Below are 21,822 nucleotides of genomic sequence, written 5' to 3' on the forward strand. Positions count from 1 at the left end.
TAAGCGTCCGACTTCAGCTCAGGTCACGAACTCACGGTCCGTGAGTTCGAGCCCCGCGTCTGGCTCTGGGCTGATGGCTCAGAGCCTGGAGCCTGCTTCCGATTCTGTGTCTCCCTCTCTCTCTGCCCCTCCCCTGTTCATGCTCTGTCTCTCTCTGTCTCAAAAATAAACGTTAAAAAAAAAATTAAAAAAAAAAAAGAGCCTCATGCTCTACTCACTGAGCCAGCCAGGTGCCCCGATTCCTCACATCTTAAACATTAGAATTACCATATGGGTTTAATAACCAAAAGAGTGAAAGCAGAGGCTTGAACAGATATTTGTACACGTATGTTCACAGTAACATTGTTCACAATGCGCAAAAGGTGGAAATAAGCCAAGTTGCCATCAATAATGAATAGAAAAACAAAATGTGGTAAGTACATGCAATGGAATATTATTCACCCTTAAAAAGGAAGAGAATTCTGGCACATGCTACAGTACGGTTGAACCTTGAATATATTATACCAAATGAAGTAAGTCAGACACAGAAGAGCAAATATTATTGTATGACAAGGCACCCCTGTCATATACTTTAAAATATAGATCTTTGGGGCCCTTGGATGGCTCAGTCTGTTATGTATCCAACTCTTGATTTCGGCTCAGGTCATGATCTAATGGTTCATGAGATCGAGCCCTGTGTCTGGCTCTGTGTGGACAGCACAGAGCCTGCTTGGGATACTCTCTGCTCTTCTTTCTCTCCCTCTCCCTCTCCCTCTCCCTCTCCCTCTCCCTCTCCCTCTCTCTCAAAATAAATAAATTTTATAAAAATATAAATAAAAAATAAAAAAAACTCTTAACAAAAAGAGGTTGGAAATATATTCTGGGATTTAGGGAAGATGAAATTGTACATAACTTATATCTGAAACTAAAAAGAGTCAGTGGTGGAGGCAGCTGTGGAAGGTTCAAGGTGGTAGGATAACCAGGCAAGTGTCAGTCTAGAAAAGTCAAAAGCAGAATTTCAAGAAGTAAGAGGTGGTGGAATGGAAACAAGTGGTAGGGGAAACTTGGAAAAGCCAATTGTATTCGGTGAGGCCTTTCGGAACCTTGGAAAAGACTGGAATTAATTGCCGGGGGTTACAATTCATTCGAATACTTGCTAAGAGCTTAATTCCTGCTAGCACAGTGCTAATTGCTGAGGACAGAAGAACAGCATAAGTCTGGACCCAAGAAGCTCACAGAGTGGCAGAGGAAGTGAGAAGTGAATACTTAAGACACAATGTTGAAAGTGCTTAAACAGCGGTGTGCAATAGATACAGAAGTTCTGGAGAGTGGGCGGCCCCATTGGGCAGGATTTGGGTAGGACTGGTAGGACGGTTTGCTGTCCAGGTGCGTGGTGGGTCTCCAAAGATTCCGGTGGGGGGGGGGAGGGCGATTCCAAGGAGATCCAGTCCTCTGAGGCCATGGGCAGCTTTTAGGTGCTTGCGGGGAGAGGCGGCAAGAGGGGACCCTGGCGCCCGGGGGCGAAAGGACGTTAGCAGTATTTGGGTCCTGTTTGAAAGATGCGAGGTGGAATTTGCAGCCTGAAGCAGGGATGCATAAAGGGAAGGAGAAAAGCGTCTCTAAACTCTCCGCCACTTTCTCACACAGGGCAGAAAAGATCAGGAGGGGGTAAGCGGAGCCCTTTGGGAGGCTGTTCGACCAAAAGCCTGAATTCGCCGGGCTCCGGAAATCTTCTCTTCCCCGGACTGCGCCTCGGCCGGAACTCTAGTGCCCTAGGGTCTGGTTTGGCGCCGGACTGGAAAAGCAGACGGACGCACACGAAGAAAGTGGAGTACCCGGTCGGGAAAAGCGGAGATCCAGGTGGAAGTCACTCGCGCGCTCCGGCGGGGAGGCCAGCAAGCACCGGCAAGCTGTTAGCGCGTCCGGGACGTGGGAGGGCCACACAGCCCCAGCAGGTGAGGCCTGACGGGGCTGCCTCTCCGTGGCACGGTCCCGACCGTTCCCCCCGAATCAGATCCGGAGTTAAAACACAGGGGTCGAGGGTTAGTTTTGCCACTTACTAGCTGTATGACCTCGGTTAATTTATTCTTGGAACCTCCGTTTCCTCGTCTTTGTAATGGGAACAGTTATAGCACCTCTCTCAGGGTTGTTGTGAGGAGTCAATGAAATATACTTAGAACAGTTTCTGGCACATGGTAAACCCTGGGTATATAATCTTTACTAAGACTACTCTCTTTTAGCTCAGTGGGTTCCGTTGCCGTCAGAATTCATCAACTTCGGCATCGGATCATCCATTTGATGGGTTTTACTTTATGTTTATTGGTAAAAATACAAAGCAAAATTTTATAATTAAATTTATGTTATTAGAGAAGTAACAGCACTATTAAGAGTATGGAAAATAGGGTGAATAATGTTACTCATAATCCCATCCTATATACAGCTTTAAGCCTTTTTTCGCCACCCAAAACTTTTTTGTCTCTGCATTTTTATGCTTGCAATATTTGTATATATGCAGTTTGGATTTCTCCTTATTTGCCACTTAGTAGTGTAGCCTATGGTTGGGGTTCTCGAGAATCTTTTATGATTGTACAAATTCCATTTTGTAGGATTATCATTTGTTTCCCAAATTCCTTAATATATGGAGATAAAATTATTTAAGCACAATCGGTGAGGGAAATTGAAATATTACCTGTGATTCCAGGACCTCAGATCAACTGTTTTTAATTTCCTGGTTCCCTTCTTTTTTTAGTCCATGTGAAAATATACTGTTTGCGTGGTTTTCATTTATTCAGCAAACATCATTGGGCATCAGTTATGTTTAAGCCATGGTCCTTATGATTAAGGAGGTCACACTAGTGAGGTAGACAGATAAAAGTGATATTCTAACATTATGTAAGGGCAAAAGAGGGGTATGCACGGATTGTCAGGAGAATATAGAGGAAGAGTAATGTCATTGCCCCCTGGTGGAAGGCAACCAGGAACATGACTATAGTTGAACATGAGCTTATTACTTCTTACAGTGAGAAAAAACACATACCATAGGAAACCATGTAACATCTAAGTAAGAGAGTGTTAAAAGGGATTTATTATTGGATTTAGGTTTGTGTTAAGTGATTTGGGGGAAAGTAGTCTGGAAGTGGAGGTAATTCTATGACTGGGAATGTGAAGTCTTATCTATCTAGTGTTAGGCTAATGCCATGATTGGTCAACATATACCAGTCATTCCGGGCACCTGGATGGCTCTCGGTTAAGTGCCCAGACTCTTAACTTTGGCTCAGGTCATAATCTGTTTGTGGGATCGAACCCTGCATCAGGCTCTGCACTGACAGTGAGGAGCCTGCTTGGGATTGTCTCATTTCTTGCTCTCTGCCCTGCCCCCCTCACTCACAGACTCTCTCTCTCTCAAAATAAATAAACTTAAAAAAGATATGTTAGTCATTCATATTAGCCAAGATAGTAGAATATTTGGTCATTTTTGTGGTTTCAGCAGTGGGTTTTTTTTTTTTTGTATGTGTTCAGACAGGATTATAGTTGGTCTTTTTAAAAAATTATTATTTTTTTAATTTTAGAGAGACTGTACACAAGCGGGGGAGAGGGGCAGAGGGAGGGAAACTGAGAATCTTAAGCAGACCCCACACTCAACACAGAACCTCACAAGGGGCTTGATCCCATGACCTGAGCCAAAATCAAGAGCTGGACGCTCAGCTGACTGAGCCACCTAGGTGCCCCTACAGTTGGTCTTGATGGAGCTGAGGTTATTGCCCATAGATATGAGTCAATAGATCGGGACTTGGGCACATTTTGGAGGGCCTTGTGTACTATTTTAGGAGTTTGAATTTCTGGGGAGGAATTGCTGACTTATTATAAGGGGAGTGCAGTCAGATTTAGACAAATCCCTTTTGTTGCCTGTCAAAGGATAGATTGGGAGAAGTAGAGGAGATCAGAGTCAAGGAGATGTGTTAGAATTTTGCTACTTAAAGAGTATCCTATGGACCAATGACAAGGGCATCGTTTGGGGGCTTGTTAGAAATACAGAATCTCAGGCCTTATCCTATACCTACTAAATCAGAATCTGCATTTTAAAGTGATTTAAGAAAAAAATTTTAATGCTTATTTTTGAGAGAGAGAGAGAGAGACAGAGCACAAGTGGGGGAGAGGCAGAGAGAGAGAGAGAGAGAGAGAGACAGAGAGACAGAATCTGAAGCAAGCTCCAGGCTTTTAGCTGTCAGCACAGAGCCTGATGCGGGGCTCAAACTAATGAATCGCAACATCATGACCTGAGCCAAAGTCAAAAGCTGGATGCTTAACCCACTGAGCTACTGAGACGCTCCAATTCATAGGCACTTAAAGTTTGAGAAGCCCTTTGTTGGGAAGTTACAGTAGTCCTGGTAAGAAGCAATAAGACCCTGAACCAAGACACTGGTTGAGAAAGTGGGGAATTGTGGAGGTATTATTTAACATATATTACAAGTCTCCTGCATGCCTGGCACCATCCTGGGAGCTGGAAGTGCCACAGTGAGGATGGTCTCCCTCGCCAGACTGGAAGTGTCTTGATGGAAGAGACTAATGAAGAAATTGCAGTAAACTGTAGTAGGGAAAGTATAAGCCCAGGATGCAGTAAGATTACATCAGAGGGATGCAGGTGCTGGTGAAGTTGAATCGTCAAGGAAGGGTTCTTGGAGGGGTAAGGAATGTTGAAGCTGAGTTCCAAAGGATAAGGTAGCTAGGCAAAATCTGTGGAGGGCATTCCTGGCCTAGGAACAGCAATCAGCCAAAGACTGAAGCCCAGAGAAGGGAGTACTGGTTGGCACTTGGTGGAGCACAGGTGTTTAGCCAGGATTGGAGTAGAGAGTGGGATGTGACTAGAGGTGAGGTTGGGGAGATGAATGGAGGCCAGATGTGGAGTCTTCTAGACCCTGTGGAGAAAGTTGGCCTTTATTCTGAAGACCATGAGGGAGCCCCACATGTGTTTTAATCAGAGAAGATAAATGATCAGTTTTATGTTTTAGGCCCTTCTAGATGCTGAGAGGTGGGATGAGGTAGAGGTGGTGGCAGCAAGCCTGGAGGCAGGGAGCAGAGTGCAGTGTTCTAGAAGAAAGAAAGTGGTGATTTCCCTGATGTGAGGAGTGAGGGAGGAGGGGCACTCTAGAAGATTGACCACTCCTTGGTTGTAGTTAGGGTGGTCTGGGCGCCATTTAGTTGTAGACTACTAGGCAGTTGAAGCAGGTGAGCCAGATTGTTGGATTTTGGCATTTTTGAGGCTTTTTTTTTTCTTTTAAGTTTTTAGTGTTCTGTTTATTTCCTCATTCAGCACCATCTTCTGACTAGTGGATGAATTTTTGTTTTTGTTTTTCCTTTCTCCTGGTCTTTGGGCCAAGATAGGAGAAAGACAAAGAAATTGGCATTGCATCTTTTATTTCCTCTTAGGGGTAGCTGGAGTAAGTAGGAGAGAGAACTGTTTAGCCAAAGTTGTTATTTTACTAGAGCTATAGAACTTGTGTTGCTGATGTTTTTACTAGAAGCAGCAGCATCTAGTGGAAGGACTCAAGGCTAGGGTTCTAGTTCTAGCTTCCATGCTGATTAGCAGTGTGAGCTTAGGCAAATCATTTCACCTGTTGGTGTCTGTTTCCTAGAGAAAGGAAATATCTCCCTGGCTTGTCTTACAGGAGCCTTGTGTGCCTTAAATGAGATAATATATGCCAGGTGGTTTGAAAACCTTACTGGATCAGAGAATGCTCTTGTAGCCTTCATTCCATCTGATCTTCAGAAGAATACCTTATGGTAAGTAGAGGAGGTGTTAACACAGCCTTACCCCTGAGGAAATGGAGGCTTCAAAAGATTAATAGCTTTACCAGAGGATAAAGAGCTTTATTAGGTTTAGCCGTATGAAATTTCCAATATTCACAATGTTCATAACCTAATAAGTGGGCATGTTTTCTGACTCCACATACAATGTACCCTGTAGTCCCTGTTTGTATAGATGAAGTGCTAAAATGTTGTCAGTTATCCTAGGTCCTGGAGTGAATTAGTTGAGTATTTTATTTTAGGTGTCAATGATTTCTTTAAAAATCCAGCATAAGAGCACCTGGGTGGCTCAGTCAGTTAAGCATCCGACTTTGGCTCAGGTTGTGATCTCAGGTTTGTGAGTTTGAGCCCCACGTCGGGCTTTGTGGTGACAGCTCAGAGCCTGGAACCTGCTTTGGATTCTGTATCTCCCTGTCTTTCTGCCCCTCCCCCACTCATGCTCTGTCTCTCAAAAAGTAAATAATCTTTAAAAAATTAAAAAAATTAAAATAAAATAAGAATCAGCATAAAAATTTGGTTTAAGGTCAACACAACCTTTTGAAGTACATACTTGAATTATTTTGAGGTAATAATTAACTCCATGAAGGGGGCCTGTGTTTCTCTTCCTCTTCTCATTTTTTCACTAGGCAGGGGGATACTTTCTTTACATACTGCGTAAACAGGCTTATGTTCATAGTAGGCCCTGGGGAAGTGTTTATAGAATTAGAAAATAAGTTCATGAATTTCACAACACGTGTCTTTGTTGAATTTGAAATTGTGATGCAGTCATTGCTACCCTGGTAACTCTTCAATGTCTTTTCCTTTCTAGGTGCAATTGAGCTATTTGCTGAAGCTTCTTTCCTTTGTAGCCCAGGGAGAAATTTACATTTTATCTTACTATGGCTTTGGTTCACAAGTTTCTGAGTAGCGCTTATATTTTCAGAAAATGCCTGAAGCCAAGTGTTTCCTCATGTCCATTTTTGGGTAATCGCTTTGCAGACTATTGTTCTAGTAGTCTTCAGAAACCTGTGGCTGCTCCTGGCAAAACGTCCTCTCAAAGGAATACTGAAGGGGATTTGCAAGGACATCACCAGAGAGAAGTTGCTTTGGATATAACCTCTCCAGAGGAAAAGCCGGAAGTTAGTTTTGATAAGGCAATTAAAGATGAAATAAAGAACCACTGTAGGCGTTTGAAGGATGATATTGTGAATTATTGTATCGGCCCTGAAGGCCGCCCTCTGCATGAGGTCTTGCTGGAACAAGCCAAGGTTGTCTGGCAATTCCGTGGAAAAGAGGACTTAGATAAGTGGATGGTGACTTCTGATAAGACAATTGGAGGCAGAAGTGAAGTGTTCCTGAAAATGGGCAAGAATAATCAGAGTGCACTGCTGTATGGAACTCTGAGCTCTGAGGCGCCTAAAGATGGGGAAAGTGGCCACAGTGGGTACTGTGCAATGATATCCAGGATTCCAAGGGTAAGTGAAGTCCCAGAGCCTCAGTTTCCCAGTGAACGGGGGTGAATTTCATTGTAGTATGAACTGTAGCAGATAGCTTTTTTTGTTTTTTAAACAAAATACTTTTTTTTTGAAGTTTATTTATTTTGAGAGACTGAGAATACGGGTGGGGGAGGGACAGAGAGAAAGGGAGGGAAAGAGAATCCTATTGCGCCGCTTGAACTCAGGAGCTGTGAGACCATGAACTGAGCCGAAATCAAGAGTTGGATGCTTAACTGAGTCACTCAGTTGCCCCTACAGATAGCTTTTGTTTGTATGAATGAAAACACCTGGTGGGTCATCTGTGTCAGTGGGGTTAAGTAACTACGGGGCACAGGTGTAAAAAGCAAAAGCATAAGGGGGAAGTGGTTCCTGAGGAGGGGGCACTTGTTTCTGGGCATCACTTTGGGTCAGGGTGGGACATTCTTATGTTTGAGGAGCTCTGAGAAGTCAGACATTTGAACAATGATCTCGGGAGATATGCATCTTCTCTAATAGACCACAGACCCTGTGATGACCAGAGGTTCATTAGGGTGGATGTAGGGTCACCATGTAGTTTTTATTTGGTTTTTTAAGTAAACTTTTTTATTTTAGAAAAGTTTTAGTTTTACTGAAAAATTGTGCAGATAGTACAGAAGACTCCATATGCCCCTCACCCACCTTCTCCAATTGTTGCTATCTTAGATTGCTTTCGTACATTTGTCACAATTAGGAAACCAACATTGGTACATTACTATTAACTAATTCCAGACACTATTTGTATTCCAGTAGTTTTTCCACTTGTACTTTTTCTGTCCCAGGATCCCAGCCGGGACACCACATTATATCTAGTTGTCATGTCTCCTTAGGCTCCTCTACCATGTAATAGTTTCTTAGTCTTTCCTTATTTTTCCTGAGGATTTGAGAAATCCTGGTCAGGTAGTTTGTGGAATAATCCTCAATTTGGGATTTTCAGATGTTTTTTCTCCTTGTAAGACTGGGTTTTTGGTTTTTTAGGAAGAATACCACAGAGCTGAAGTACTGTTTTCATCACATCATATCAGGAGTACATGCTAGCAATGTGACTTATCATTGATGTGTTAACCTTGATCCCCTGGTCAGGATAGTGTTTGCCAGATTACTCTGTTGTTACTATTTGTTTTTCTTCTTTCCATACTCTTCTTTGGAAGCAAGTCACTAAGAGCATCCTACATTCAAGGCATGGGAGCAGGACATGGGGTTAAGTTCTGTCTCCTTAAAGGGATGGTATTTTCATATATTATTGGGTATTCTTCAGAGAAGAAGTTTTGTTTTTCTCCCACTTTATTTAGTCAGCCAGTCATTTTGTATGGACTCATACTTCGGGTTATAATCCAGTGCTATGTTATTTATTTTGTTGCTCAAATTGTTCCAGCTTTGGCCATTGGAAGCTCTTTCAAGTTGGTTTTTGTCCTTTTGACATGCCTCCATTTTTTTGTTTTTTAGAACTTTTTGGCACTATAAGATGCTCTAAGCACATTTTGTATTTTCTCTGTCCCAAACCTAGAACTAGCCATTTCCCAAAAGAGCCCTGATGCCTTTTTTTGGAGAATGGTATTAGAAACCCAGATCTGGGTGCTGAGTATGCTTGTTGCTACTGGGTTGACAGTACTTCAAGGACCTCTCAACGGACACAGCAGGAAATACAGGGATGTATACCAATCGTGGAAACACGTCTGTAACTATTTCTGTACAAGCCAAATAGGAGTTCATACCGTGCTGACTCTAATATAGTACCATGTGGTTCATTTTCAGCTTCTCCCTCTTCTTATCTATAACTTCGTACTGTAATAATGTGAGAAACCTGTCTCCCATTATTTACCATCAACTTACCTGTTAATTCAGCCCCGTGTACATGCAAAACAGTTTCAGAACTTTTAAATTTTTTTAATTAAAAAAATTTTTTTAATTTATTTATTTTTAATGTTTATTTTTGACAGAGAAAGAGAGTGTGAACAGGGGAGGGGCAGAGAGGGAAGGAGACAACAGAATCTGAATCAGGCTTCAGGCTCTGAGCTGTCAGCACAGAGTCTGATGCAGGGCTCAAAATCATAAACTATGGGATCATGACCTGAGTCAAAATCGGATGCTTAACCAACTGAGCCACCCAGGCGCCCCAGCAGTTTCAGAACTTTTAACCCATAACCCTGTAAGAAACAACTTTACCAACTAGAGTACACTGGGTATATATAGTTTCCTTTGTCTTTAGTTTTACAGTTTACCATCAGAACATTATTTTCTAGAGTTACTTAGGTTAGCTTCTTTGTCTCACAACCAGTCTATGGCTTTTTGCAAATTTGCTGACTGGATGTTGTTTCAGGGCTACCTGGACAGGCTCTCATGCCTGGCCTTGGCCATAGCCTCTGGATGTTTACTTGGCTATTGTACTCTAAGGAGAAAGGCAAATGTTAGTTACAAGGGTCCCTCTCTCCAGAGAATGATGAGAAAGAAAGGTATGTGTTCTTTCAGAGACAAGTATGCATACAAAGATTTTTTTTTCTTTCTAGTGCCTGAAATCCACAGAATGGATTTGGTCATTCCACAGTAGAAAATAATTCTATGGCTGGATAAACACTGTGGAGTAATGAAAATAGGTGATAAAATTTATTAAGTGTGCCTTGCCAGTCCTCTTGCTACTTTCTGTGTGTGTGTGTGTGTATATATACATATATACATACATAAATATAGATATATACGTATATATACATATATATGTATACATATATATGTATACATGTATATATACATATATACATGTATATACATATATCCCTTTAATTCCTCACAACAATCCTGTAAAGTGTGGTCATCCTAATTATACAGATGAGGAAACTGAGGCTTTGGGAGAGTTAACAACTTGTCTAAAGTTACACAGCTAGTAAATAAGATAGTTCATATCTGAGCACTGCTATTCTCGAAATCAGATTACCTTTGAGAATGCTGTAAATAAACAGCATTTTTAAATGTTTAAAACAGTTTTTAAATTAACACTAAATTCCATTTTCCATGAGAGACAGTATAGGTAGTTATTAAAAATACAGATTTTGGAGGGGCACCTGAGTGGCTCAGTTGGTTGAGTGACTGCAGCTCAGGTCATGATCTCACAATTCGTGAATTCGAGCCCTGCATCGGGCTGTTTGCTGCCTGCTTCAGATTCTGTGTCTTCCTCTCTCACTCTCAAAAATAAATAAACATTAAAAATTTTTTTTCTGGGGCGCCTGGGTGGCTCAGTCGGTTGAGCATCCGACTTCAGCTCAGGTCACGATCTCGCGGTCCATGAGTTCGAGCCCCGCGTCAGGCTCTGGGCTGATGGCTCAGAGCCTGGAGCCTGCTTCCGATTCTGTGTCTCCCTCTTTCTCTGCCCCTCCCCCATTCATGCTCTGTCTCTCTCTGCCTCAAAAATAAATAAATGTTAAAAAAAAAAATTTAAAAAAAAATTTTTTTTTTTCTTTTTAAATATAGATTTTGGAATTAAATGGCACTGGATCTACCATTTCCTAGTTGAGTGCTCAGTTTCTTCATTTGTAAGCTGGAACACAATGGTAGTATCTATCTCAGAGGGCTGTGAGGGATGAAATTATGCATTCACAGTGCTTACTGTAGGTTTTCAGTGGATGGTAGCTATTGTTATAAAACAGCAATTTTAAAACTTGAGCTCTTTCATAGTTTTCTGATTTATAGGAAGGCAGCTGTCGCTGCCCACTCAGAATCCATTACTTGATAGGACCAGGGGAAAAAAAGGTACATACAGCAATTAATTTCCATTCATTGATACATATGAGTGCCTACCACATATCAACACTGTCCTGGGCCAATCATGTCCTGAACATTACCTTTGAAACATAAATACGGGGCGCCTGGGGGGTGCATTTGGTTAAGCGTCTAACTCTTGATTTCGGCTCAGGTTAAGAGTTTGAGCCCTGCGTTGGGCTTTGTGCTGACTGTGTGGAACCTACTTGGGATTCTCTCTCTTTCTGCCTGTCCCCCAATTGTGCATGCATACATGCTTTCTATCTCAAAATAAGTGACCATTAAAAAAAAGAGAAACATAAATACTATGTCAGTATTTTATGCTAAAAAAATAATCCCCAGATTTATCTGCCTCCTTATGGTAGAAAGCCAAACTAGGTAGAAAAATGCCAGTGGATCCTTTTGATACTTCAAAAGATGACTAATTTTGCTAGTAGTGGAAAATGAGATGAACTTAATTTTCCTTTCTGCACCTTAGGGCCCCTTTGAGAGAAAGAGGTCTTATGATTGGTCCCAGTTCAACACTCTGTATCTCCGTGTACGTGGAGATGGTCGGCCTTGGATGGTGAATATTAGACAGGACACGGATATAATCCAGAGGAAGGATCAAATGTACAGTTACTTCATGTTCACCCGTGGGGGGCCCTACTGGCAGGAGGTCAAGGTAACAGCATAAGTCTTTATTGTGTATGAAAATGAAGTCTTTTGAAATCATGGCTATCCTGTAGTTTTTTTTTTTTTTTTTTTTTCCCTTATTAATCCCTTTTGGAAGGTGTGGAAAGAGAAAGAAGGAAGATGATCTAGGGGTGAGATTTATATAAGTGATTTTTTTCTTTAATTAATATAAATGTTAGTTTCCTAACCAGTAAATATTTCTCATAAGGATATGGCCAGGTCCATGGTAAATCATGGGTACATCTCTGCTCTGCGCCCAAGTAGATGTTTCTTCTTAAGTTTCCACCACATCCCCTCTTCCAGGCAACTCTATTAAGCTAGTATCCCTAGCTTAGGAGAAAGTCTTCTTAGGAGCAATAAATACTTCATATTTTACAATCATCAAAATTTTTATTCATTTTTTGGTAATATAAGGCACTGTTACTTTGTGAGAGTAAGCTTTAAGAAGGTAAAAATGTTCACCCAGAGGAAAAGAGGTAGAAATTAAGGGAATGAATTTCAATTTCCCATTCTTTTCTTCTGTCTACTGAAGGTTTTTAATACATAAACTCCAAAGAAAGTTCCTCTTTTGCTTATACTTAAACCTAAGGGTCATTCTAGATTGCTTTCTCCCTTACCCCACATATAGTCTGTTTAGCACATCCTGTCACCTGTACTGTACCCAGAGTCTGACCATTCTAGCCATCTCTCCCACTCACCCTATTCCAGGCCCTTGGATTTACTACAGCAGCCTCTTCATGGTTTTGCCCCCTAAAATTCACTTTCCACTCAGCTGTCAGAGTGATCTAACACAAAGTGCAGACTACATCAGTCACATGCTTAAAACCCTCCAGTGGCTTCTCAATGCAATTAGAATAAAGCCCAAACTCCTTAACATGGTCTACTGGGCCTATAGTATCAGACCCCTATCTTTATCCTCAGTCTCCCTGCCTACCTTCTTCCTCCATATTGGCCCCTTTTCTGTGTATCACACCCAACAAGCTCACCTCCATCTCAGAGCCTGTGTACTTGATGTTGTATCTGCTTGGTATGCTTTTCACCTGCTTGTTCTTCCTTATCACTCACCTCTCAGCTCAGAAGGCCTCAGAGATGCCTGACCCCTGTAGCTAGAGTTGTATCCTCTAACCCAGTCACTAACACTACCCTGTTTACTTTTTTCATAGAACTTATCACTAAGTAAAATTATTTTGTTCATTCACTTGTCTCTTTATTATCACTTTCTACCCTGTGCCCCTGGAACATAAATTCTGTAAATTTGTTTTTTTTTTTTTTTTTTTTTCAACATTTATTTATTTTTGGGACAGAGAGAGACAGAGCATGAACGGGGGAGGGGCAGAGAGAGAGGGAGACACAGAATCGGAAACAGGCTCCAGGCTCTGAGCCATCAGCCCAGAGCCTGACGCGGGGCTCGAACTCACAGAGTGCGAGATCGTGACCTGGCTGAAGTCGGACGCCCAACCGACTGCGCCACCCAGGCGCCCCATAAATTCTGTAAATTTGGAGAGCAGGGACCTTGTCTGTATTGTCTCCCCTGCACCTGAACAGTGCCTAGCATATAACAGACACTTGATGCATATTTCTGCATTAATATAGTTACATAAGCAAAAAATTACTACATGTGTAACACTTGTATACGAATAGTATATATAACAAGTTATTATTACTTTAAAATGTTTAGTTTTGAGAAAGAGAAAGAACACGTGAGCAGGAAAGAGGCAGAGAGAGAGGGTGACAGGATCTGAAGCAGGCTCTGTGCTGTTAGCCCAGAGCCCAAATAAGGGGTCAAACCCACGAACCATAAGATCATGACCTGAGCCAAAGTTGGATGCTTAACTGACTGAGCCACACAGGTGCTCCAATATAATGAATTATTAAAACTAGGATTTCATATAGAAAATTTGGAAAATCCCGAAAAGGAAAAAAAAATTAACCACTACCCAAAGGTAAAATACTTTTGGTGTGTACCTTCCAGATCTATTTTTTTTTCTTTCTTTCTTTCTTTCTTTCTTTCTTTCTTTCTTTCTTTCTTTCTTTCTTTCTTTCTTTCTTTCTTTCTTTAATTTATATTAAAGGTTAATATAAATAATTTATATTATTTATATATTTAATTTATATTATTTATAAATAATAATTTAATTTAATTTATATTAAAGGTTAGTTAGCATATAGTGCAACAATGATTTCAGGAGTAGATTCCTTAATGCCCCTTACCCATTTAGCCCATCCCACCCCCTCCTACAACTCCTCCAGCAACCCTCTGTTTGTTCTCTATATTCAAGAGTCTCTTATGTTTTGACCCCCTCCCTGTTTTTATATGATTTTTTTTAATGTTTATTTATTTTTGAGAAGAGAGAGACAGAGCATGAGCGGGGGAGGAGAGAGAAAGAGGGAGACACAGAATCTGAAACAGACTCCAGGCTCTGAGCTGGAGCCCCCCGATGCGGGGCTCAAACTCATGGACTGTGAGATCATGACCTGAGCCGAAGTCCGACGCTTAACCGACTGAGCAACCCAGGCACCCCTGTTTTTATATGATTTTTGCTTCCCTTTCCTTGTGTTCATCTGTTAAATTCCTCATATGAGTGAAGTCATATGATATTTGTCTATCTCTGACTAATTTCGCATAATACCCTCTAGTTCCATCCATGTAGTTACAAATGGCAAGATTTCATTCATTTTGATTGCCAAGTAATACTCCATTGTGTGTGTGTGTGTGTGTGTGTGTGTGTGTGTGTGTGTGTGTGTGTAGATACATATACACACACACACGCATGCTCATACACATATATTACCGCTTCTCCTTTATCCATTCACTCATCGATGGACATTTGGGCTCTTTCCATGCTTTGGCTATTGTTGATAGCCAATGTTTACTGCTGTAAACATTGGGGCGAATGTGCCCCTTCAAATCAGCATATCTGTATCCCTTGGGTAAATACCTAGTGTAATTGCTGGGTCATAGGGTAGTTCTATTTTAATTTTTGAGGAACTTGCATACTGTTTTCCAGAGTGGCTGGACCAGTTTGCATTCCCACCAGCAGTGCAAAAGAGATCCTCTTTCTCTACATCCTCGCCAACATCTGTTGTTGCCTGAGTTGTTAATGTTAGCCATTCTGACAGGTGTGAGGTGGTATCTCATTGTGGTTTTGAGTTGTATTTCCCTGGTGATGAGTGATTTGGGCATTTTTTCATGTGTCGGTTGGCCATCTGGATGTCTTCTGTAGAGAAGTTTGTCTTTTGCCCATTTCTTCACTGGATGATTTGGTTTTTGGTTGTTGAGTTTGATAAGTGCTTTATAGATTTTGGGATACTAACCCTTTTTGATAGGTCATTTGCAAATATCTTCTCCTATTGCCTTGGTTGCCTTTTAGTTTTGCTGATTGTTTCTTTCCCTGTGCAGAAGCTTTTTATCTTGATGAGATCCCAATAGTTCATTTTTGCTTTTGTTTCCCTTGCCTCTGGAGACATATTGAGTATGAAGTTGCTGTGGCCGAGATCCAAGAGGTTTTTCCTTGCTTTCCCCTCTAGGATTTTGATGGTTTCCTGTCTTACATTTAGGTCTTTCATCCATTTTGAGTTTGTTTTTGTGTATGGTGTATGACAGTGGTCCAGGTTCATTTTTCTGCATGTCGCTGTCCAGTTTCCCAGCACCATTTGCTGAACAGACTGTCTATTCCATTGGATATTCTTTCCTGCTTTGTCAAAGATTAGTTGACCATACTTTTGTGGGTCCATTTCTGGGTTCTCTATTCTATTCCATTGATCTGAATGTCTGTTTTTGTGCCAGTATCATACTGTCTTGATGATTACAGCTTTGTAATACGTCTTGAAGTCTGGAATTATGATGCCTCCAGCTTCAGTTTTCTTTTTCAAGACTGCTTTGGCTATTTGGGATCTTTTCTGGTTCCATACAAATTTTAGGATCATTTGTTCTAGCTCTGTGAAGAATGCTGGTATTGTTTTGATAGGTATTGCATTGAATATATAGATTGCTTTGGGTAGTATTGACATTTTAACAATGTTTGTTCTTCCAATCCAGGAGCATGGAATGTTTTTCCATTTTTTTTGTGTGTTCCTCAATTTCTTTCATAGGCTTTCTGTAGTTTTTAGCGTATAGATTTTTCACCTCTTTGGTTAGATTTATTCCTAGGTATTTTATGGTTTTTGGTGCAATTGTAAATGGGATTGATTCCATGATTTTTCTTTCTGTTGCTTCATTATTGGTGTATAGGAATGCAAGTGATTTCTGTGCATTGATTTTATATCCTGCAACTTTGCTGAATTCATGGATCAGTTCCAGCAGTTTTTTGGTGGAATCTTTTGGGTTTTCCAAATAGAGTATCATGTCATCTGTGAAGAGTGAAAGTTTGACCTTCTCCTGGCTGATTTGGATGCATTTTATTTCTTTGTGTTGTCTGATTGCTGAGGCTAAGACTTCCAATACTAGGTTGAATAACAGTGGTGAGAGTGAACATCCCTGTCTTGTTGCTGACCTTAGGGGAAAAGCTCCCAGTTTTTCCCCATTGAGGATGATGTTAGCATTGGGTCTTTCATATACGGCTTTTATGATCTCGAGGTGATCCTTCTATCCCTACTTTCTTGATGGTTTTTATCAAGAAAGGATGCTGTATTTTGTCAAATACTTTCTCTGGATCTATTGAGAGGATTCTGTGGTTCTTGTCCTTTCTTTTATTGATGTGATGTATCACATTGATTATTTTACAGATCTTGAACCAGCTCTGCATCCCAGGTATAAATCCCACTTGGTTGTGGTGAATAATTCTTTACTGTATTGTTGGATCCAGTTGGCTAGTATCTTGTTGAGAATTTTTTATCCATGTTCATCAGGGAAATTTGTCTATAGTTCTCCTTTTTAGTGAGGTCTTTGTCTGCTTTTGGAATCAAGGTAATGCTGGCTTCATAGAAGGAGTTTGTAAGTTTTCCTTCCATTTCTATTTTTTGGAACAGCTTCAAGAGAATAGGTGTTAACTCTTCTTTAAATGTTTGGTAGAATTCCCCTGGAAAGCCATCTGGCCCTGGACTGTTGTTTTTTGGGAGATTTTTGATTACTAATTCTATTTCTTTGGTGGTTATGGGTTGGTTCAGATTTTCTATTTCTGCCTGTTTCAGTTTTGGTAGCTTATATGTTTCTAGGAATTTGTCCCTTTCTTCCAGATTGCCCATCTTATTGGCATATAATTGCTCATAATATTCTCATATTAATGTTTGCATTTTTGCAGTGTTGGTTGTGATCTCTCCCCTTTCATTGTTGATTTTATTTATGTGGGTCCTTTCCTTTTTCTTTTTGATTAAACTGGCTAGGGGTTTATCAATTTTGTTAATTCTTTCAAAGAACCAGCTCCTGGCTTCATTGATCTGTTCTACTGTTTTTTGGGGGAGTTCGATAGCATTTCCTGTCTTGTGCTGGGTTTGGGTTTTATTTGCTGTTCTTTTTCCAGCTCTTTGAGGTGTAAGGTTAGGTTGTGTATCTGAGACCTTTCTTCCTTCCTTAGGAAGGCGTGGATGCTATATACTTGCCTCTTATGACCATCTTTGCTGCATCCCACAGGTTTTGGGCTGTGGTGTTATCATTTTCATTGGCTTCCATGTACTTTTTAATTTCTATTTTAACTTCTTGCTTAGCCCATTCATTCTTTAGTAGGATGTTCTTTAGTCTCCAAGTATTTGTTATCTTTCCAAATTTTTTCTTGTGGTTGATTTCAAATTTCATAGCATTGTGGTGTGAAAATATGCATGGTATGATCTCAGCTCTTTTTGTACTTGTTGAGGGTGATCTATTCTGGAGAATGTTCCATGTGCACTTGAGAAAAATGTGTATTCTGCTTTAGGGTGAAATATTCTGAATATATCTGTTAAGTCCATCCAGTCTAGTGTGTCATTCAAAGCCATTGTTTCCTTGTTGATTTTCTGTTTAAATTATCTGTCCATTGCTGTAAGTGGGGTGTTGAAGTCCCCTGCTATTATGGCAGTGAGTTTGTTTGTGATTAATTGATTTATATATTTGGGTGCTCACACGTTTGGAACATAAATGTTTACAATTGTTAGGTCTTCTTAGTGGATAGACCCCTTAATTATGATATAATGACTTTCTTCATTTCTTATTACAGTCTTTATTTTAAAATCTAGATTATCTGTTATAATTATGGCTACTCCACCTTTCTTTTGGTGACCATTAGCATGATAGATGGTTCTCCATCCCCTTATTTTCAATCTGTCTAAAATGGGTCTCTTGTAAACAGCACATAGATGGATCTTGTCTTCTTATCCATTCTGTTGCCCTGTGTCTTTTGATTGGAGCATTTAGACCATTGATGTTTAGAGTGAGTAGTGAAAGATATGAATTTATTGCCATTGTGTTGCCTGTAGAGTTGGAGTTTCTGGTGGTATTCTCTGGTCCTTTCTTTTTTTTTTTTTTTTAATTTTGTTTAATGTTTATTTATTTTTGAGACAGAGAGAGAGCATGAATGGGGGGAGGGTCAGAGAGAGAAGGAGACATAGACTCTGAAGCAGGCTCCAGGCTCTGAGCCGTCAGCACAGAGCCCAACGCGGGGCTCGAACTCACGGACTGCGAGATCGTGACCTGAGCCGAAGTCGGACGCTTAACCGACCGAGCCACCCAGGCGCCCCTCTGGTCCTTTCTAGTCTTTGTTGCTTTTGGTCACTTTTTGTTTTGTTCTGTTTTGTTTTGTTTCATCTTTCCTCCCATCAGAGAGTCCCCCTTAAAATTTCTTGCTGGGCTGGTTTAGTAGTCGAACTCCTTTTTGTTTGCCTGGGAAACTTTTTATCTCTCCTTCTATTTTGAATGACAGCCTTGCTGGATAAAGAATTCTTGGCTGCCACTCTTTTCTGGCCTGCCAAGTTTCTGTGGATAGACCTGCTGTGAACCTGATCTGTCTTCCCTTGTAGGTTAAGGACTTCTTTTTCCCTTGCTGCTTTCATGGTTCTTTCCTTGCCTGAGTATTTCGTGAATTTGACTATGATAGGCCTTGTTGGTGGTCAGTTTTTGTTGAATCTAATGGGAGTTCTTTGTGCTTCCTGGATTTTGATGTCTGTGTCTTTCCCCCAGGTTAGGAAAGTTTTCCGCTATGATTTGCTCACATAAATTTCCCTTTTTCTCTCTGTTCGTCTTTTAGGAGCCCTAGGATTCTGATGTTACTCCTTTTTTTTTTTTTTTTTAATTTTTAAAAAAATGTTTATTTTTGAGAGAGAGAGACAGAGAGCGTGAGAGCATGAGCGGGGGAGGGGCAGGGAGAGAGGGAGACACAGAATCCAAAGCAGCCTCTAGACTCTGAGCTGTCAGCACAAAGCCTGATGCGGGGCTTGAACTCATGAATTGTGAGGTCATGACCTGAGTGGAAGTCAGATGCTTAACCTTAACACTGAGGTACCCAGGTGCTCCTGATGTTATACCTTTTTAATGAGTCACTGAATTCTGTAATTCTTATTTTGTCCTCTTTTGCCTTAGCTGCCTCCTTTTTTTCTACGTCATTATTCTCCATAAGTTTGTTCTCTATATCACTGATTCACTGCTCTGCCTCATGCGTCCTTGCCACCATGCCATCCATTCACGATTGCAGCTCAGTTATAGCATTTTTTTATTAGATCCTGACTAGCTTTTACTTCTTTTATCTTCGCAGAAAAGGATTCTAATCTATTTTCAACTCCAGCTAGTATTCTTATTATTGTGATTCTAAATTCTGGTTCAAACATCTTGCTTGTATCTGTGTTAAGTCCCTGGCTCTCATTTCTTCCTGTTCTTTCTTTTGGAGTTTTGTCATTTTGAAGGAAGAAAAGGAATTAATAAAGTAAAAAAAAGAAAAAAGTTTAAAAACAACACAAAGAAATCAAATGAAGGATGGTAGATCTTAGGTGTGTTTTTGTTTGGTTGTTGAAAGAGCTTGATAGAGAAAAAAGGGAAAGATAAGAAAAAAATGGGAAAGAAAAAAGGAAAACGTTTGAAAATTTGAAAAAATGAATACAATAAAATAGAATAAAATGAAATGAAAGTAAAATAGAATTTTAAAAATTTACAAAAAAGTAAAAAATATCATAGAAAAAATTAAAAATATTTTTAATAAAAATGGAAAATAAGTTCTTTCTCTTGTGTTCAAGAAAAGAAAAAAAAATTGAATAAAAGGGCCAGCGAACAGAATAAAATGCTATTGAAATTACATCTGGTTTCCTGTAGAAGTCAAACGATGAAGCACTTTATAATCTGTAAACTAAGCTGGTGGAGAGACTTGTGTTCCTGAAGAGCACGGTTGGCCTAGTTAGGTGGGGCTTAGTGAATGACTCTGTTCTCCACTAGATGGCGCTGCTTGCCTTACTGGGGTGGATTGTTGTGGTGTGTGCAGGTGTGTGGGGTGAAAATGGCATCACCCATTTCTCCCCAACCAGCAATCAAGCATCCCTCCTTTGACTAGGGATTCTGTCCACTCCCCACTTCTACACTGTCCATGACCAAGCTGTCAGGCTGCTAGGTGGCACCTTCCTCCTGAGTTTTATTTCAGATGGGGCTGTGTTTCCCAACACCTCACTTCTAAGGGACTGCAGCTTTGACCTGCTCAGACCCTCTGGGGGAGGGTCTCGCTGAGCAATGGCTGGGTTCCAGCCTGCTCCTAGGAATGTTCTACAGACTGTGCTGCTGTTGATGCCCAGAGACTGCAGCTGGGTGCCAGCCCATCCCAGAAAGTTTGCATGATTGTGTAGCAGCAGTGTTTTAGGGATTATGGTAAATAACAACACACATCTGGCACCAGGCTTCACCCTTAATGACCTTGTTCCAGCACCAGGGAATGTGGTTATTCTCTGGGGTCCTTTGGGACCCCTTTGGGACCTTTGCCTGTGGGGAGGCTGCACAGCCTCTACCAAATGTCCTCCCAGCAGGGGAACCACCTCTCCTCGTGTGGCCTGAGGACCCCTTGGACCTCACTCTGCTCCTGGGGATTTGCTCTTCCAGGTATCCAGAGCTCCACCAGGTATCCAGCTATGAAGTTTCAGACTCTGCACTCCAGCTGTTTAGAGTCTTAATGGAATTTAAGCCCTCTCCTTTCTCCCTTTTTTGTTTAGACTCTTGTGGCTGTTTCCACTCTTCCTTTTTCTCTGCAGCTGCTTTTGGAGGGGGGTGCTTTTCCTATACTCTCCCCCTGTCTTTGTGCTCTCTCTGCCAGCAAAAACAGCTCCCTGCCCTTGGTGGTTTCTCTCTCCTCCATTTTACCTCTCCGCACTGCATACCTTGCAGTTCTGTGGTTCAGGTTGTGCAGATTGTTGTGTTAATCCTCAAATCAGTTTTCTAGGTGTGCAAGATGGTTTATGGTTGATTTGGCTGCATTTCAGGGATGAGAGATACAAAAAAAACTTCCATGCTCTTCCGCCATCTTGGCCCCTCCCCCCAGATTTTTCTGTTTCCGCTTCAAAAAAAAATTTTTTTTTTAATTGTTTTTTCAATGTTTTTTATTTATTTTTGGGACAGAGAGAGACAAAGCATGAACGGGGGAGGGGCAGAGAGAGAGGGAGACACAGAATCGGAAACAGGCTCCAGGCTCCGAGCCATCAGCCCAGAGCCCGACGCGGGGCTCGAACTCACGGACCGCGAGATCGTGACCTGGCTGAAGTCGGACGCTTAACCAACTGCGCCACCCAGGCGCCCCCTCAAAAAATTTTTTTAACAAAAATGTTATTGTGTCAGTGCTGTTTTATAACATATATTGTTCACTGAATTTCATATACAACTTCCTGCTGAGATACATTTTTATATCATTTTAAATTTCTTTATGATATTTTGCTATATAAATAGAAGACAGTTTAGTTAGTTGTTCCCCTATTACTGGACATTTAGATTGTTTTCAGAGATTTTCACTGTTGTGCCAAACTCTGAAGTAAATATCCTTAATTATTTTCTTGGGATATATTCTCGGAAATAACATACCTAGAATAAATGGTATGTACATTTTTTAGGGCTTGCACACTGACAAATTATTCTCTGGTATTATTGCTATTTAATTGTTAACAATTACTTTCTTCCCTGAAAATACATGTAGTCCTAACTTTGGCCAGAAGGAATAGTTGTTTGCAACAGCTCTCTTTAAATTATTAAGGGAAA

At 40.8% G+C, this 21,822-nt stretch overlaps 1 protein-coding gene across 5 annotated transcripts in view; it reads left to right on the plus strand.

The window, feature by feature from the left end:
- The first annotated feature begins 1,768 nt into the window (after positions 1–1,768).
- The window catches only part of NDUFAF1 (NADH:ubiquinone oxidoreductase complex assembly factor 1), a 51,983-nt gene continuing 31,929 nt past the window's right edge, over positions 1,769–21,822 (plus strand). For 3 of the 5 annotated variants that reach the window (XM_015537367.2, XM_042989121.1, XM_007081682.3), the window contains exons 1-3: positions 1,769–1,934; positions 6,593–7,238; positions 11,503–11,688. In XM_015537367.2, coding sequence (XP_015392853.1) covers positions 6,663–7,238; positions 11,503–11,688 — 762 coding nt within the window. In that variant the 5' untranslated portion in view covers positions 1,769–1,934; positions 6,593–6,662. Of the gene's footprint in view, positions 1,935–5,645; positions 5,761–6,592; positions 7,239–11,502; positions 11,689–21,822 lie in introns of all 5 variants that reach the window. The other 2 variants (XM_007081683.3, XM_007081684.3) reach the window with 2 other exon arrangements.

The sequence above is a fragment of the Panthera tigris genome, chromosome B3 (assembly GCF_018350195.1).
Source record: "Panthera tigris isolate Pti1 chromosome B3, P.tigris_Pti1_mat1.1, whole genome shotgun sequence".
Lineage (NCBI taxonomy): Eukaryota > Metazoa > Chordata > Mammalia > Carnivora > Felidae > Panthera > Panthera tigris.